Source organism: Pygocentrus nattereri, chromosome 3 (assembly GCF_015220715.1).
Source record: "Pygocentrus nattereri isolate fPygNat1 chromosome 3, fPygNat1.pri, whole genome shotgun sequence".
Taxonomy (NCBI): domain Eukaryota; kingdom Metazoa; phylum Chordata; class Actinopteri; order Characiformes; family Serrasalmidae; genus Pygocentrus; species Pygocentrus nattereri.
The window spans coordinates 37,193,708-37,211,694 of record NC_051213.1 but is presented as its reverse complement, the minus strand read 5'-3'; the positions used below and the strand labels follow the sequence as shown (position 1 = coordinate 37,211,694).

Below are 17,987 nucleotides of genomic sequence, written 5' to 3'. Positions count from 1 at the left end.
CACGTTCCAAAGAAGTTGGGACAGGGGCGTGTTTACCACTGTGTTACATCACCTTTCCTTTTAACAACACTCAATAAGCGTTTGGGAACTGAGGACACTAATTGTTGAAGCTTTGAAGGTGGAATTTTTTTCCATTCTTGCTTGATGTACAGCTTCAGTTGCTCAACAGTCCGGGGTCTCCGTTGTCGTATTTTGTGCTTTATAATGCGCCACACATTTTCAATGGGAGACAGGTCTGGACTGCAGGCAGGCCGGTCTAGTACCCGCATTCTTTTACTACGAAGCCACGGTGTTGTAACACATGCAGAATGTGGCTTGGCATTGTCTTGCTGAAATAAGCAGGGACGTCCCTGAAAAAGACGTTGCTTGGATGGCAGCATATGTTGCTCCAAAACCTGTATGTACCTTTCAGCATTAATGGTGCCTTCACAGATGTGCTAGTTACCCATGCCATGGGCACTAACACACCCCCACACCATCAGAGATGCTGGCTTTTGAACTTTGCGCTGATAACAATCCGGACAGTCCTTTTTTTCTTTGGCCCGAAGGACACGATGTCCATGGTTTACAAAACCAATGTGAAATGTGGACTCGTCAGACCACAGGACACTTTTCCACTTTGCGTCAGTCCATCTCAGATGAGCTCGGGTCCAGAGAAGCCGGCAGCGTTTCTGGGTGTTGTTGATATATGGCTTTCACTTTGCATGGCAGAGTTTTAACTTGCACTTGTAGATGGAGCGACAAACTGTGTTCACTGACAGTGGTCTTCTGAAGTGTTCCTGAGCCCATGTGGTAATATCCGTTACAGAATGATGTGGGTTTTTAATGCAGTGCCGCCTGAAGGATCGAAGGTCACGGCATTCACTGTTGGTTTTCTGCCTTGCCGCTTACTTGCAGAGATTTCTCCAGATTCTCTGAACCTTTTGATGATATTATGGACTGTAGATGATGAAATCCCTAAATTCCTTGCAATTGCACGTTGAGAAACATTGTTCTCAACAATGTTGTTCACAAAGTGGTGAACCTCGCCCCATCCTTGCTTCTGAACGACTGAGCCTTTCAGGGATGCTCCCTTTATTCCCAATCATGACACTCACCTCCAATTAACCTGTTCACCTGTGGAATGTTCCAAACAAGTGTTTTTTGAGCATTCCTCAAATTTCGCAGTCTTTTGTTGACCCTGTCCCAACTTTGGTACGTGTTGCAGGCATCAAATTCAAAATGAGTGAATATTTGCAAAAAACAATAAAGTTAATCTGTTTGAATATTAAATATCTTGTCTTTGTAGTGTAATCAATTGAATATAGGTTGAAAAGGATTTGCAGATTATCGTATTCTGTTTTTATTTATGTTTTACACAACGTCCCAACTTCATTGGAATTAGGGTTGTAGCTATTGGCTGTCCTAAAAGTTGCTAGAAGTCGGTAAATGACATCACCTAATTTGCATAATCATCAATTTGCGTGTATTTGAAGCTGTATAACAAAGGAATAACATTGTGGGAGAGATAAATGTGAGTAAAAAACACCCTAAATATGTTAGAACTATAGATTAACTTCTTCTGTTGATTTTGATTACTTCTCAAAATAACTTCATGACTTTAATACTTTGTCTAGACCCACATTACATAAATCATTGTTACGCAAATTACATAAATCAATTTTGTCCTGTGTTGTTAAATGTTAGCATATTAAATTTAATCAAAAGACTGTTAATGCTATGTGGGGTGTAACTGCTACTCTACGTTCAACCCTCCTCCTTTATTGGGACCGGCAAAGTGACCTTAAAAGAGACACTTTGGCAGAGTTACTTAGTATATACTTAGTTAAAGATGCAAAAATGTAGTAAAGAACTCTAGATGGACAGATAAGTGATGTGTGTATTGTATGATTGTGACAGATGATAATTCTGCAAATATGTAAACATCACACCTTGGGGACTTTATAGCGAGAACAATACAATGCATTAAAAAAAAAAACAAGCTGCTAATTCGGCTAATGAGTTAATTACATTTGACAGTTTGATTATTACATCTTATAAAGTTTTTTTACTTTAATGTTGTTTATTGTATACATCTAAATTGTTGTTAATTGCAGTGCCTCTTTGTTTCCATGACAGATTCGTCTCACCTGTCGCGTGGTGGTGGTGGTGATGATGATGACGACGATGATGTTGAAGAGTTGCAGCCTGTTCCTGCCCACTCTCCTGCTTCTAGACATGCCTCCTTCCTGCGAGTCACTGAGAGAGCTGCAGCTGGAAGCTCGGTTGATAGTCTGGCCAATCAGATCAGAGTGGAAGAAAATGGCGAGGATTTGAAGCCAGTTCGTCCAGACTGTTACAAACACTTTACTCCTCGTTACAAGATGTCAGTGCTGGACACAGTATGTATTCTCTTCTTTTTCTTTTTCATTCTGTCCATGATTTTGTTCCGCTTAATATTGTTATTGCCAAAAAACAAAGACAACTTTACATTCGTATGTATTAAGTGTATGTGTTTACACTTAATGTTAATACATTTTACATTCTTATTTTAAATCCTAAATCAGTAGTTATCATTGTGTTTAATTAATATGGTGTTTATTAAATAATGTTCTTTCCATCCTCCTCAGAGTGCTGCAACTCCGCCTCCTGGACAGGAGGGCCTGAGTCTCAAAGCCGTGGTCGGCTACAATGGCAATGGCCGGAGCAACATGATCTGGAATCCAGACACAGGTAAACAGGTGATTTGATGTGTATTAATGTTATGTGTTTGTTATTCTGCTTGTGTGTGTTTGTGTGTGTGCATGTAATTATGTAACTTACTTTAATGCATGCAGGGCTGTTTGTGTACTCCTGTGGGTGTGTGGTTGTAGCGGAGAATCTTCACAGTGGCTCACAGAGGCACTGGCTGGGTCACAGTGAGGAAATCTCAACCCTCGCTGTCACACATGATGCACAGGTACTAGTGTATAAGGTTGTGTGTTTTTCTGGGAATATTTGAAGTGAAATGATGCAGCTGTCCTAGTCTGTGTTTACTATGTCACCCATTACCATAAATATAAAATTAAGCATTATGATCATGATTTAGACTTTAGAGTTGTCGTTTAAACTATGACTAATTTGATTATGTTAGTAAGTAATTTGATTATGGCATGCAAGGGGAGGAAATGTTCTTTGTCAGCTTGTTATTAACACTGTTATTAAGGCAAGAGGGAGACTTACCAAACACAAAGAAATTCTGAAATTCATAAAAACATATAGAGATAGCACATATAGAGATATCAAATTATCAAAATTGCTTTCTAACATGTGTGCCTCCAAGAATCAGACACTGCTGGAATTTGGACAATATTATAGTTATACTGGTGCACAGCTTGTTTTGCACATTGATGCAGCTGATTGAGTCAGGCAGTTTCCCAGCAGGTACATAAGAAAGCGTGGCAAGTGCTCTTGTATCTGTGTTACTCTAAGACTAACCATAAAAGACTGCCATTCCTATGTGTCCACTGTCTCGGAAACTTTAGATATAACAGCCTAGACAGTGGGAGGTGATTGAGAGACCACTGCATTATTTGAAACATGACTGAATTATCCCTTATTCAGCCGTTCAGCTAAACCAGATAACATTAGCATGTTTGTATGTCAAGTTGTCTGTGCTTATTTGTAACATATTGGTATAAAGGTTATGTCAAAACTCTTACTGGAGAAAAAATTTAAACCGGTGTACTACACTTCTAGCCTAGCAAAAATCTTCTCAGCAAAGACCTTTAGAAGAACATAGAATAGAACAAAATAATTATTAGAAATTGTTAAAAAATAAAATAAATAAAAATACAGCTTTTTAAAATTTGAATGCATCATAAAATCATGCCAGTCATCCGCATCGCCTCAAACTGCATGACTTTTCACACTCCATCCATCCATCCATCATCATCCGCTTATCTGAGTCCGGGTCACGGGGGCAGCTGCCTATGCAAAGAGGCCCAGGTCTCCCTCTCCCCCTCCACCTCCTCCAGCTCTTCTGGAGGGATACCAAGGCATTCCCAAGACAGTCAAGAGATATAATCCCTCCAACATGTCCTGGGTCTTCCCCGGCGACCCTGCGGAGAAAGCTCATTTCACTCCCGACCTGGACAGAGCATTCCACCCTTTTCTGACTGAGGACCATGGTCTCAGATTTAGAGGTGCTGATTTTCATCCCAGCCGATTCACACTCGGCTGCAAACTGGTTCAGAGAAAGCTCGAGGTCCCGGCCTGATGACGCCAACAGGACCACATCATCCACAAAAAGCAGACGTGAAATCCTGAGACCACCTTGCCAGACACCCTCCACTACTTGGCTGTTCCGAGAAATTCTGTCCATAAAAGTTTGAACAGAATCGGTGACAACGGGCTGACCTGGCAGAGTCCAACCATAACTGGAAAACAATCTGACTTACTGCCCGCTATACGAACCAAGCTCCTGCTCCGTTTGTACAGGGACTGTACACCCCATACTCCCGGAGCACTCCCCACGGGATCCCCGAGCGACACGGTCGAATGCCTCCAAATCCACAAAACACATGTGGACTGGTTGGGCAAACTCCCACGCACTCTCCAGGACCCTGGTGAGGATAAAAGGCTTGTCCAGTGTTCCACGACCAGGGCGAAATCTACATTGTTCCTCTTGTAGCTGAGATTCGACTGTCGGTCAGACTCTCTCCAGTACCCCTGCATAGACCTTACCGGGTAGGCTGAGAAGTGTGATCCCCCGATAGTTGCAACACACCCTCCGACACCCAACACAGCCTCCCAGCCCCACTGTACACAGTGTTGGTCAGGAACCGATTTCCTCTCCTGAGGCACCTGATGGTTTGCCAGAAGCTTCTTGGTGCCTGTTGATAGTCTTTCACCATGGCCTCACCAAACTCCTCCCACACCCGAGTTTTTGCCACAGCAACCTCCGAAGCTGCCACCTGCTTGGCCCTTCGGTACCTATCTTTTGCCTCCAGAGTCCCACAAGCCAACCAGGCCCGATAGGACTTTTTTTCTTCAGCTTTGATGGCTTTCTTTACCCGAGGTGTCCACCAACGGGTTCCACCACGACAGGCACCTACAACCTTGTGGCCGCAGCTCCGATCTGCTGCATCGACAATGGAGGCACAGAACAGGGCCCACTCAGACTCGATGTCACCGGCCTCCCTCGGTATGAGGTCGAAGCTTTGTCGGATGAGGGAGTTGAAGATCTTTCTGGTAGGTTCCAATATACAGGCGCTGAGCCAGGGAGCTATGAGTAAGCCCACTCCTGCCCGATGCCTCTCACCCTGGACAGCTCCAGAATGGAATAAAGTCCAACTCCTCTCGAGAGACATAACTGTTAAAGCTAAAAGAAGAAAGATGCATCAGAAAGAAATTGTGTGGGAGCACTTTAAATTATCAGGCATTATAAAGAATTTGGCATTCCACAGAAGCATGACAAGTTTGATGAGTCATCTTAAATATAAGTAGTAATCCTGAGTATCACCATGCACCCATCCCTGTTGCCTGTTACTCAGCTCTGTTACATAAACACTTCAAGTGAGAACATAAGCTCTTTTTACTCCCTTTTTAATTTTCAATAGACACCTTTTCGGGCACACTACACAAATAGCATTGTTTATTCACTAAAATTCACAACTTTTACTGCTGCATTAGAGAGGATTAGCCTCCACACGCTTGTTAATACAGCACAGGAGCTGCTCTAAAACTTCAACACCAATAAGATCATCTAATTGAAGTTAATGATTATTTAAAATATGTCTTAGCATGTTATAGAATGTGGGAGAGCGTGATTTGACAGAAATAAATATGAATCAAATAATTATGATATAAGATCACATGCTTCCATGTTTTAAGCTTGTAGAGTATGTTGTGGTGAGTTAATTGGTTAAATTCCTTCACATTAATGTTGCCCTAATAATGACATCTGTCCAGATTGTGGCCTCTGCATCAGGAGGTGGGGCCTTGTCCAAGAGCCTCATCTGCATATGGAACATTCAGGATGGTTCCCGCAGGAACAGTGTTTCTTACCACAAGGGTTCGGTTCAGAGCCTCGCTTTCTCCAGAGATGACCTCTATTTCCTCTCTGTGGGTCGGTGCAATGTCAGCCTGTTCTCTGCATTTTAGTGTTTTTTGAAGGAATATTTTACTGTAGAGAAATTCTGATGACATTATATCTGTAAATCATAGAAACCATAGAATCATATAATCGGATCATATACAATCGGATAAAGTAATGTTTTGTATGATGTAATAAGTTTGTCAGATATATTATCTGTTTGAACAGAGATTTTGTGGAGGATTCAGTGATTTATGATTTATACAGCAGTTACTTCTGATGGCACAGTCTGATTGGTTGAAAAGCATTCTTGGAAATATTTTTTTTTTCGTCATTCCGTGAAGTAAAAACTGCTTTGTAGCTTACCATTAGTATGTTTCTACTTTACCATGTACAAACACAGAAAATGTATGAGTATGTGCTTACGTATATAATTAGATTCTGTTGTGTTATTTGATTCTGATGTGATATCCTTTTGTCTGTGCAGGTGATTTTGAGGAGTCGGTGGTGGCGTTGTGGTGCACACGCTCGTTTGAGCTGCTCTGTGCGGTCAGTGTTTCTGTTCCTCTGCATGAGGCAGCGTTCTGTCCCAGCAGTGCTGACCAGCTCACCTTCACCGGCTCCAACGCTGTCTTCTTCTGCTATATACGCACACGCGGCCGTGGAGCTGAGCTAGAGGTGAACATGCGTGCAAACTCTCACAGACACAGGGCAAAGGAGCAAATGCTTAGACACATAGCCACTGAACAAGGCTAGAGGGATGTATACGCTTGAACAAATGCTGGGGACACCCGGCTAAAAATTAAGCTTTATTCAGGACCCTATGAAGTTTGATTCCTACATCTCTCAGAGATAATTTGAACCGTAGCGGCTGGTGGGAGGTGTGGCTATATCAACACTGCACAGCATGACCATGCACAGTCATCTACCGTCATCTATCATTCATTTTTGTGGAATTAATAAATGTTTTTACTCTGAATCAGTCATTATGCTGACTTGTGTTGTTGAGTAGCATAAATGAGGAAGGACTGTTAAAGATGAAAGTTTAAATTGCTGCTGAAATATGTTGCGACACTACAACTATTATTGCACATTTTGAAGGCAGTGTGTTAGTGTATGGTTGTGGATACAAGCCAGTTTTTTCAAAACTCTGGCATGATTCAGCACCTTCTAACACCAGAAATATAGCCACATGTGGCTGTTCCCCTTTAAAGTCTAAATCATAATCATAACACTTCATTTTATATTTATGGTAATGGGTGACATAGTAAACACAGACTAGGACAGCTGCATCATTTCACTTCAAATAATTCCCAGAAAAACACACAACCTTATACACTAAACCTACTCTTGTAGAGCCCACTTGCTTGCACACCATTGAAAATGCAGTAAAATGAATAAAGTACTGACATTTTAGGGCAGTAACTCGGCATCAACAAACCTTGTGATTTCCTGGAGTAAAATAAGTACATCATTATATCTGTTTTTAAACATTGGTAAAATCTAAATCTGTTGATCAATATCTGCTGATGCTAAAATGAATCTGATCTCATTGGCATCCCTACATTTTACACGTTTTAATGTTTGTACACTTGAGATAGGAAAATACATATCAGCATGATTTGGGCTGCAGAGAAAACACATCTTCTAGTTCCTTTGTAATAAAAAAAGTGAAAACTCCCTTTTTTCACAGGATATGATATATGTAATGTTATTACAGTTCACAGAGGATTCATATAACCTGATGAATTTCTACCCTTTCTTTTATAGTAGGTTAAAGCTGCCAGAATCTTTACTGATGGAGAAGCATGCAATCTGTATAAATGACATGGTGAATTCAGACAGGACTAAAATCACTGAGAAATACCAATAAAATTATGTTACCCAAGCACCACTAAACCCATACAAAATAGTGCTTTAGAGATGTTGAACTGACGCACTCACACATACACATGGCTGTGATGTTGAAACAGGTGAAAAATATAATTAAATTTAAAGTACAATAAAATAGTTTGAGTCTGTGCATGCAGCAGTATCATCAGAAATGTGCGCTCATTCAAAACAAATCATACTGCTTTTCCTCCAGGTACAAAAGGTAGCAGTGCCAGAGAGGATTGGGGAGGCAGAAGTTTCATGCCTGTGCTATAATACTAACTCTGTCCTGTTCACGGGAACTAACGGTGGACTTGTGTGTGTATGGGACTGCAACACACACTGCTGCTTCATGACATGGGAGGCTGATGAGGGAGAAATTGGTGAGGAAAAGATCTGTTTGTTTGACTGTGAAACGATTCTGCTGACATGCATATTTTTAAATTGTGCGCTGTAGATGGGTAAAAAAAGCAAAGAAAAACCTGATAGCATGAGTGGAGAAACACAACGGTAGCAGAGTGGTGGGAGAATGTAAATCACATAATATTACAATACTTCACATAGTTTTCACAGTACACGTCCCAGATACCATCCTGGTGTCTTTGAGGATGACCGTGTCTCCTGCATTGTAGCTGTAATAGCTGTTTGTGGTAGCCCAACACCTCACTAAGACACTCCATCTTGGTTTTTCATTTATGACTGTACATCTTTATATTGCATAAAAGCAAATAGGTTTCATGTGAATTAATGTTTTTGTTTGTATGTGTGTTTGTGTAGGTGTATTGCTGTGTCGTGGTAATAAGCTTGTCACAGGCAGCAACAGTAAGAAGCTGAGATTGTGGTCAGTAGCTGCTGTCCAGAGTCTCAGATCTTCAAACAGCAACGCGACTGTCCAGCAAGATCGGTAATAACTAACACAGAGAGAATTTGTAACTAAACATACTGATGCAGAGAAATGCCATCACAACTCCTTTAATAGCAAGAACCACATTTGTATGTCTAGACTTCAGTTTTTCACTCTCATAACTACCTAACTTGTAATCATAAGTTTGGGTCCCTATGGTCAAACGTGGGAAAATTTTGTTGATTTCTAAGTGAAAAAAGTTTAACACATTCACAACAATAAACACACTTCTTAACATTTTAACGCACAGTTACTGTTTAATTACTGAATTTAAAATATGAGGAAAAAAACTAAATGTGGCCAGTGCAAAAGTTATGGCACACTTTTTATTTCATGTTTTTTTTAAATATGTTAAACCTATCTAATCTAATTGTGCACTACAGTTTGCAGAAAATGCCATTAAATGCCATTACTTTTTGTTCCCTGGAGAGCAGGGATGTCATGTCAAAAAAAAAAACAAAACTCCACAGCACAGCTCCTGAAACTGGAAAAATATTTTGGTCAGCCTATTTTGGATGGTTGATTAGCAACGCTGTTTAATGTGGCAAGGTTTCTCAGTCAAATACAGCATTTGTGGGTGAAGAGTTGTAGACTGAATAGTGAGAGTGCCAACATTGCTTAATGCAAGGATCAGATACTTGTGCTAATACCACAAATATGCCAACTCATTCATGAAAGCATCATTCAAATGTGGCAGAAGGAAACATAAAGCTAAAGTTGGCCAGCATCTTATTTGAATTTTCCATTCCACCTTAAATGCAACAGTAGTTACATGCTAGTGCTACTCCATTTGAGGTAAAGCAGAAAATTGTAATAAGAATCTGGTGAACAAGAAGCCAACCTCAGCCTTTTACAGAAAATCTCAGCAGCTACTTCTCCTCATAAGTGTTGAAACTTTTGCATGTTACATATTAGATTCGTTTCATACCAAATAAAGCTCAGACATGACAGAATAACACGTCTTAAGCTGAATACCTGAACAGTAAGACTAGGGTTCATGGGTTTAAAACAGTCTTATCTCTCTGTCTTTGCACACTGGCCGATCACTCAGGGATGCTCAGGTGTTTTTGGAGCAAGAGATGCTGTTGGACGGGACAGTAGTGAGTGTTGCGTTCGATGATGTCATGGACATGGGGATTGTGGGTACAACCGCAGGAACTCTGTGGTACATTAACTGGGCTGACAACACCAGCATTCGCCTGATCAGTGGACACAAGAGCAAGGTATAAACAAACAAAATGATCCCACTAGTTTCATGGACACACACTTAAACACACTTTTTTGCATATAGATTCTCATCTATACACTGCATATGTGCACATGTAGGTGAACGGTGTGGTGTGCAGTCCAGATGAACGTCACTTTGTCACCTGTGGGCTAGATGGTAGTGTGAGAGTGTGGGCGTTGCCTAGCAACGAGCTATTGGTCCAGTTTCAGGTTCTCAACCAGGTAAGATGCAGCCAATCGCAATACTTCTCTTATTAATGACCTCTCTCTCAGTACTGCTACAATACTTAAACAACGATCTGATGTATATAGAATGGGTTTGGTTTTGAGACATAATAATGCTGTGTGATACACGGTTTCAGTGTAGTAAACAGTGCTGTCTTAAAGTTCTACACCATAGCTTCTCAGAACTATTGTAAAACAGAATGACAGGTATTTTTATTTTATTGGTAATCCTTTAATACTGTTTTGTGAGGCATATTTTAGAAGCATTAAACACTATCACTGCCAAAAAGTTTGACTTGGTAAATTTCTCTAGAATGGAGAATTTCACAACAAACAACTGAATGACTGTTTACATCTTAATCATTTCATTGTACAAAAAAGGAGGGGTTCGTCTTTCATTTTTTAATTTAAATTTAGCAGGCATAAAATAACACAATTTGCTTGTGTGTAATCCTTGGAGTAATACATTAGTAAAAATGCTTGCCTGGTGCATGATAAATTAGTTTTCCATATTTGACATTTGAAGTGACATTTTCCCTTTAGAAAGTTCAACAATGGTGAGGTGGCTCTGAAGAGTGGGAGGACCTCTATTTTATGTGTATTGAGAGACAGAGAAAAACAGGGAGGAGAGAAAAAGCAAGCAAGAGAGAGTGAAAACAGTGTAAAAGGAAATTGGTAGGATAACATTTCTAAATAATAATAAGAACAAAGTATTATGTGTCATATTGAACTTTATCTTTCTGATGTGCAGCTTTAGGAAGTATTTCTAAACTAAAAGCATGATATTCTTGGTTATTATTATTATTTCCTGCTTGCTGGTGCTTAGTGATGTAATCAAAAATGACACGATTTAAGGGTGAGGAAACGTCACTGCATCTTAATGGAAGGTGTGGGAAAACAAGAATTTCTTCTTTAATTTGTATATAATGACAGATTTTTCTTAATATGACCTGAACTAACAAAGTGAAAATGGTCCATTTTGACCTTGTGTTGGCTTTAAAGAGGAATCTGCCTTTATAGACCCAGTAAGTTTACTTTTTCTCCATAGTCCGCAGTAGATTGAGTGTTTGTTCCTGTATTTCAGAGCTGTGAGTGTGTGTGTTGGAGCCGCCCAGTGGACGAACGTGAGCCTGGTGCTGGCGTTTGTGTGGCAGGTGGCTACAGCGATGGCTCAGTGAGGATCTTCAGTGTGGAGTCTGCTGAGATGGAGCTCAAACTGCAGCCACACCGCAGCTCTGTGTGTGTCCTGCAGTACTCACACCACGGTGAGGGGGAGCACATTCTCTGTGAATGTTTGGTGATTTCCGTGCTTTAACACCTGATAGCTGGTTAATTTTGTATTTTATACTTTTGTTGTCTCTGTTCAGGGCTGGAGTGTGAGCTACATTCAGCCCTGGACTTTGTTAGAATGAGTGGATGCATATTTTCAAACAATAGATACGGTTAATCTCTTTAAAATACACGAGTGTGAACACATCAGAGACACTCTAGCTTGGATGAGAACTGGAGTGTAGCTAGCTAGCAAAATAATTAGCCAGTGTTTTATAGTACCTTAACATTAAAGTAGCCATCTGTAGCCTAAGTGTATATATAGACTGAATGAACTGGTTAACTTACTGCACCTGCACGTTAGCCCTGCAGGTCCTCGCTCTGATATCTAAACAAATAATGTATTTTGCTTGTTTAAATAACTTTTATTTTTATTTATTCACTTTAACATCTCCAATCTCTCAGTATACCTAAGGATTAATGCCCATGGTCATGTTCTAATACGTTAACACATCCTCTACAGGGAACAAACTGAAATATGGCAAATTGCTTTGCAAATTAATTGTAATTAGAAAATCAACAAAATGTAATTTGACTGGGGTGTCTAAACTTGCATATGACTGTGTAAGTAAATGAGTTCTGTTCTAATTGGCTTAAGTTTGGAAAAGAAAGTTATTACTTTAGTAAAACCTACTTTTCATACCAAGGAAGACACTTTGGAAAAAATATGAAGGGTTAAAAGTTTGCCAGAAGTGTCCATAAATATCTCTATTAAATAAATGAAACTTTTTTGCTTTGAAAAGTAACAAAGGAAGTCAAACATGACAAATTATTACAAAATTTCAAATGAAATAATGAAACTTGATGGGCAGTGTAAGAAACTCCTATTTAGGACGTTCAAATAGGTGTTGGAGTAGAGTGAAGCATGTCTGTGTGTGTTTGTACTGACCCTTTATTTGTTTTTCAGGTCAGGTATTGCTCTCAGGAGGACGAGATGGCGTCCTTACAGTGAGCAGTCCATTTACAGGCATCACTTTACGCATCATCAGTGACCACAAGGGGGTGCCCATTACCACCATACAATGCACTAGCAAACAGGTCAGAAAATGTCTATCTACAATTAAATTGAGTTTTTCGTGTGAAATGTTGATAACAGTAAAATAGTGGTAAATCTGAGAAATAAGTTTGGGACTATTTTGACTTACAATGCCCTGTATGTACCTCTCTACCATGAATGAGAATTCATCATGAAAAAGTGTGTTATTAGGCACAGTGGTCACAGTGTACTGCCTCTGTGACTTATTGCTTTATTCTAAAATCCATTCATGGTACCAATAAATACTAATAAATAGCCATGGGATCAGCCACGTCTGCACAATTCATTACTGAACAAAGTGCACTCCTGAGGTGTAGAAAGCAGAATTTCTTAACTTACAAAGCACACTATGAAGGAAAATTTGACATTCAGCCTAGATTTAATGCTACTTTAGGCAGATCTGACTGAAGCACATGCATATTCTTTTGTTTTATATTGCAGTTTTAAAGTAAATTATACAGTAAGCTCTTTAATTCAAAACCTGTGATATTTATGGAGGAGTTGTTTAGCCTGTTAGCTATCTTTAAGCTTGTGAGACAGCTGATCAGCCTAGTTCTAGCTCAGAAGGTATCAGTTTTTCAGTTTAAACACAACCAGGTTTTTACAAGCAGCATTAAACAGTCCATTAACAGCACAATGGTTTTTGGTGAGTTGGCACATACAGAATTCAGTTGTTGTGAGGCGGTTATAGATTTGTATATCGAGCATTTTACAATAACTTCGACAGTTTTATAAAATGTGTTGTAGGCCATAAGCTCAACTTAAAACAATGTTTGACACCTGGAAGCATATTTATTACAATTTTAAGTAACAGTTTTTTGTGATGAGCTTTTAGAGACATGTAACTCTTCAGACGTCTGGTTCCCATCACCGTCACTGTAAACAATTTTGACAATTTCACTAAAACGGAACATTGCACATCAAACCACTCTGAATGACTTTATTTATATCTATTCCATATATTTGTATGTGGATTCCTCACATGTTGGTTTTACACTTGTTACAGAGTCATTCATAACAGTTTATTACATGAAAATTAATAACTGAATCATGCACCTGGGCTTCATAGAGTTAAACCATGACTGTTCCGCAGTATAAGGAGTTCGGTCTGGAGGGGAATGAGCTCTGGTTGGCTGTTAGTGCTGATAGGCGTGTCAGCATCTGGGCAGCTGACTGGGCAAAGGACAAATGCGAGCTCCTCGACTGGCTCACGTTTCCTGCTCCCTCTTCACCCAAGGTAATCGGCACATACACAAGCCCTTCCTAGCTTCCTGCTTCCAATGATAGTTTGGCTCCAACTATCCAGTGAGCTCTTAGTTTAAATGTACTGTATCTGTTCAGACACACCTAACTGAATGTAGGGATAGAAAACACGCTAGTACCCACTTCTATTTTGTGATTGATTGATTTTTTTTATTAAATAAAAAAGATTAACCTGGTGCCACTGGTGATGTGCACACAGTAACTCCTCTGGCAGCAAACAAGTTGTTTCTTTTTCTTTTTTTAGCTGTCAGGTTCATGTGGTTAATGCCACTCAACTCAAGTAGATCAGCTAACAAGGTCTCAACATATTTTTCCAGCCTGTTGAAAAAGCATCCCTTGAAGCTGGTTTAGGAGAGAAAGCCATTAAGGCACATGTGTCAAGCTCCAGTCCTTGGGGGCCAAAAAGCTGAATTCAGAGCATTAGTTGAAATAGATGTAAATGCTATGTTTGACACGCCTCCATTAATTAGTTTTGGTGTATAAAATGTTGAAAATAGTAAAAATAAGTTCAAATAAGTATGTGTGTTCAAACATTAGATTGCTGTTGTAGGTTTTCTTCTAGTTTTAGATGCATTAGCTGACTGAGTTGATATTTCCTCTGCCTTGTCTAATCAGGACACTGCAAACTTGCCTCCCAGTATGGCAGCCTTCAGCCCCACAGAGAGAGGGGTGCTGGTTTACACTGGCTATGCTGCAGAGAAAGAACTAACCTTCTACTGCTTAAAGAAGAAACGGGTACATCTACAACCCACACACACACACACACACACACACACACGTACACGTACGTACAGACCCAGGGTTAACTGTTGTCTGGCCTGTAGCTATCGTTAAATCAGCACTTGCAAGCACATGCATGCATGTAGCAAGCACATAGACATGCACAAACACCCCACCCACCCCCATACAGATATCACTAGCTTCTCCACTCACACAAACCTAACTGTCTCAGTGTGCCTGCTACATTCTTACATACAGCAGTGTTTCTTTGATCCCTGCAATTAGATGGAAATGACCAGGTGACTGACCACTGCCTCAACAGTATTAAGATTTAGAAACAATGCATTTACATGCACACCAGTAATACAATAGATGATCGGATTTCAGCAGGTATCAATAAATCCAATAGACACCTCGATTTCAGGGCATTTTTACAATTACTCTTGACACACCTGTGAAATGCCAAAAAAAATATATTTCTGAAGCAACTGCATGCTTGATGAAATTTACAATATGAATATTCTTCATGTTCTAGATAATTGTCTCAGTATTTGCAGCCTACTAGACAGTTCCACAGTTTTGCCCTAACTCTGTGTGTCAGGATTTGGGATTGACCCGCAACGCCGATAGTCTGATTACCCAAGTGTGTGTAAACGCATTGAACAAATGACAAAATCAGATTTTCTGCATTTACCTGCTACTAAATAGAAGTAAAACGTACTGAATAATTAGAAACTCCTACCTTGTATTTTTACTCAGTGAGCTCCACCTGCCCTATAGCTCCACTAGATAGGAGTGCAGTTATGGACTGCAGTCCATCTGCTGATGCATAATTAATCAGCTATTCTACCCCATTCAGCATTAGTCCGTTTCTGACTACAGAACCTCTGTTGACCAGATTTTGAAAGACATGTGGTTTTAAAATTATGGGAAATATGGCAAAAATATCATTGATAATGCCAGTAATTAGCAATCTTTTTGGATATGGTATCAACCAGATTCAAACTAGGGGTCTGTCGAAAGGCAAATATTTATATGCTTATGCTAACGGTAAGCTCACTGTGAGTCACCCCGTTTAAATATATTACAGGCTGAAAATATGTATCACATATCATGGTTCAAATAACAGCACAAAATATATTCAAACCTAATTTTTGAAATGACAGTACAGAAGTTTACAGAATTAGAAGTTTAATTTGACTATTTGACAGTTAAAACGGCTAAACAGCCTCTCACACAGTTGACGACAAAGGCATTCAGAGAGAGAGCAGAGTCAGGCTATATTTTGTAATGAGCTGACAAATGAAAGTCTCTTATGATATAGAGTCATCTGTAAGGTGAAAAGCGGGCTAGGCTTACCTTTTGTTAACATATTTTTAAGTAATTTCAACTCCAGACGTGGCAACTTTACAGTTTTTTCCTATAGTCAGACTGAACAATGACCTGAATTTTACACCAACACTAAATTCAGGTTGGAGACTCTTTGATGGCTCCATCATGCTCAGGTGGTATCGGTTTTGTTCGCTTATAGCATGCACACAACAAAAGAATTTCTATAAATAAGTATACCTGTTCATATCCCACCATCCACATTCAGACCAGTTTAGGCCAGAATGTCTTAAAAAATGGAAAGTGAAATACAAATCTGAGCACGACACAATTGTTGTCCAGTGTTTATGAGGAACCTGTATTTGAATAGGTTCTCTGTATCCCAGATTACCTCTAAAACTGAGACAAAACTATGCATATGGACTCGCACCTGTTTTAACTAATACTTAGGAAAATGGCCCAAATCAGCATTGAGACTTTCAGATTTAATGTGTTTTTTGCAGTTCACATTGTCGTAAAACAAATCTGTCACAAATAAAGAAAAGTATCAAATTTGGGCAGTTTTACCTGCACTGTAAACTCAGTTTGTGTGTGTGGGTTTGTGTGGGTGTGTGTTCTAGGTATTGAGGACAGTCTCTCTGACTGACTGGGCTCTGTCTCTCAGCCTAAGCTCTAAAGGAAGGCTGCTTGCCACTGGATCAAATCGTAAGTTCCTTGTAGCAGTTTTACAATATAAGCTGATTGTGAACTGTGTGCAAATAATTTCATAAGTTGTGTGTTTCCTTTTCAGTGAGCATTTTAAATGTTTGTCTCAATTTAACTGCTGTTGTTGTCTGTCTGTGTGTCTGTCTGTGTGTGTATGTATTCTAGAGCGCGTGCTGAAGCTAATCGATTCCTCCAGCGGTCGTTTCCAGGATTTTACATGGCACAGTGACGCAGTTCACCTCTGCAGCTTCAGCCCATCAGGCACACAGCTGTTCACTACAGCTCACAGTGAGGTTTTCCTGTGGACCTTAAGAGGCCTGTAACATACACAAAAACAGACACGCACATCATTAGGACAGACATTCCATCTAGCACACATTGAAAATGTGCTGTGGACCATTTAAGGCCTGTCATACTCAGAGCCTAATACTAACAGATTCCATCGACAGAAATTCTCACTGCAGTTGAAAACTATTTACATTTCCTAGTTTCCAAGGTTGGCAGCACATCAGAGATGACCACATTGGTTCTTTGCATCTTTGTGTGATCGTTTATTGGTTTACACTCACTGGCCAATTTGTTTGAACAACCTACTATGTACTTTATGAGCTTTATCATTTCACTTTGTAATTCCCCTATATAGTTGTGCAATTACAGATTGTATTCCATCTTTTGATGCACAAATTATTGTATACCCTCTACTCTATTCATCAAGTCAGTTTTTGAGAACAGGACCAGTGTTGACCAGACATGATTTGGGTGGTGGATCAATCTCAACACAGCAGTGATACTGTCATGGTATTGGTATGGTATTTTGCACTTGTCAGCATCAGTGCTAGTGTTCCACCACCCACAAATATCCAGCCAATAGATGAAGGACTAGAGCAGAGGTCATGAGCCTTATCCCCAAAGGGCCAGTTTTCTATTCAGCCAGGTAAGAGCATATCTTATAATTGTATAACTGTTTAAAGACAAGTGTATCAGGTGTGCCTTTGCTTAATTATAACCTGCAGTCACACTTTGTGGATTATAATTAGTGACTCAAGGACCACGATGGCTAACACAAACTGCATCAGCTGATGAGCTACGGTCTCTAACTGTACACCTGAAAAGTGGAGTTAAAAGGTTTTTCTGATAAAGCTGCCAGTGAGTGTGGAGATGTTTTATCAAGAAATGTTTATTCTGGGATTTTGTCTAACTCTAGACTAGTTTTACATCCAATGCTGTGACCAAAACTTGAAATTGAAGTAATCAAATGAAGTTTTAGGTTTGTTTGACTTGAATACTTTTATACATTTTTAAATAAATTTCATATAAAAGTA

General features: G+C 39.7%; 1 protein-coding gene across 2 annotated transcripts in view; it reads left to right on the top strand.

Annotated features, from left to right (window-relative positions):
* wdr90 (WD repeat domain 90) overlaps nt 1-17,987 on the top strand; it is a 45,259-nt gene extending 27,272 nt beyond the window's left edge. For both annotated transcript variants that reach the window (XM_037536332.1, XM_037536330.1), the window contains exons 28-42: nt 2,119-2,381; nt 2,610-2,712; nt 2,817-2,938; nt 5,932-6,088; nt 6,543-6,733; nt 8,142-8,310; nt 8,705-8,831; nt 9,883-10,054; nt 10,158-10,280; nt 11,368-11,548; nt 12,520-12,650; nt 13,742-13,885; nt 14,527-14,646; nt 16,581-16,665; nt 16,831-17,987. In XM_037536332.1, the coding sequence (XP_037392229.1) occupies nt 2,119-2,381; nt 2,610-2,712; nt 2,817-2,938; nt 5,932-6,088; nt 6,543-6,733; nt 8,142-8,310; nt 8,705-8,831; nt 9,883-10,054; nt 10,158-10,280; nt 11,368-11,548; nt 12,520-12,650; nt 13,742-13,885; nt 14,527-14,646; nt 16,581-16,665; nt 16,831-16,988 (2,246 nt within the window). In that variant the 3' untranslated portion in view covers nt 16,989-17,987. The remainder of the gene's footprint in view (nt 1-2,118; nt 2,382-2,609; nt 2,713-2,816; nt 2,939-5,931; nt 6,089-6,542; nt 6,734-8,141; nt 8,311-8,704; nt 8,832-9,882; nt 10,055-10,157; nt 10,281-11,367; nt 11,549-12,519; nt 12,651-13,741; nt 13,886-14,526; nt 14,647-16,580; nt 16,666-16,830) is intronic.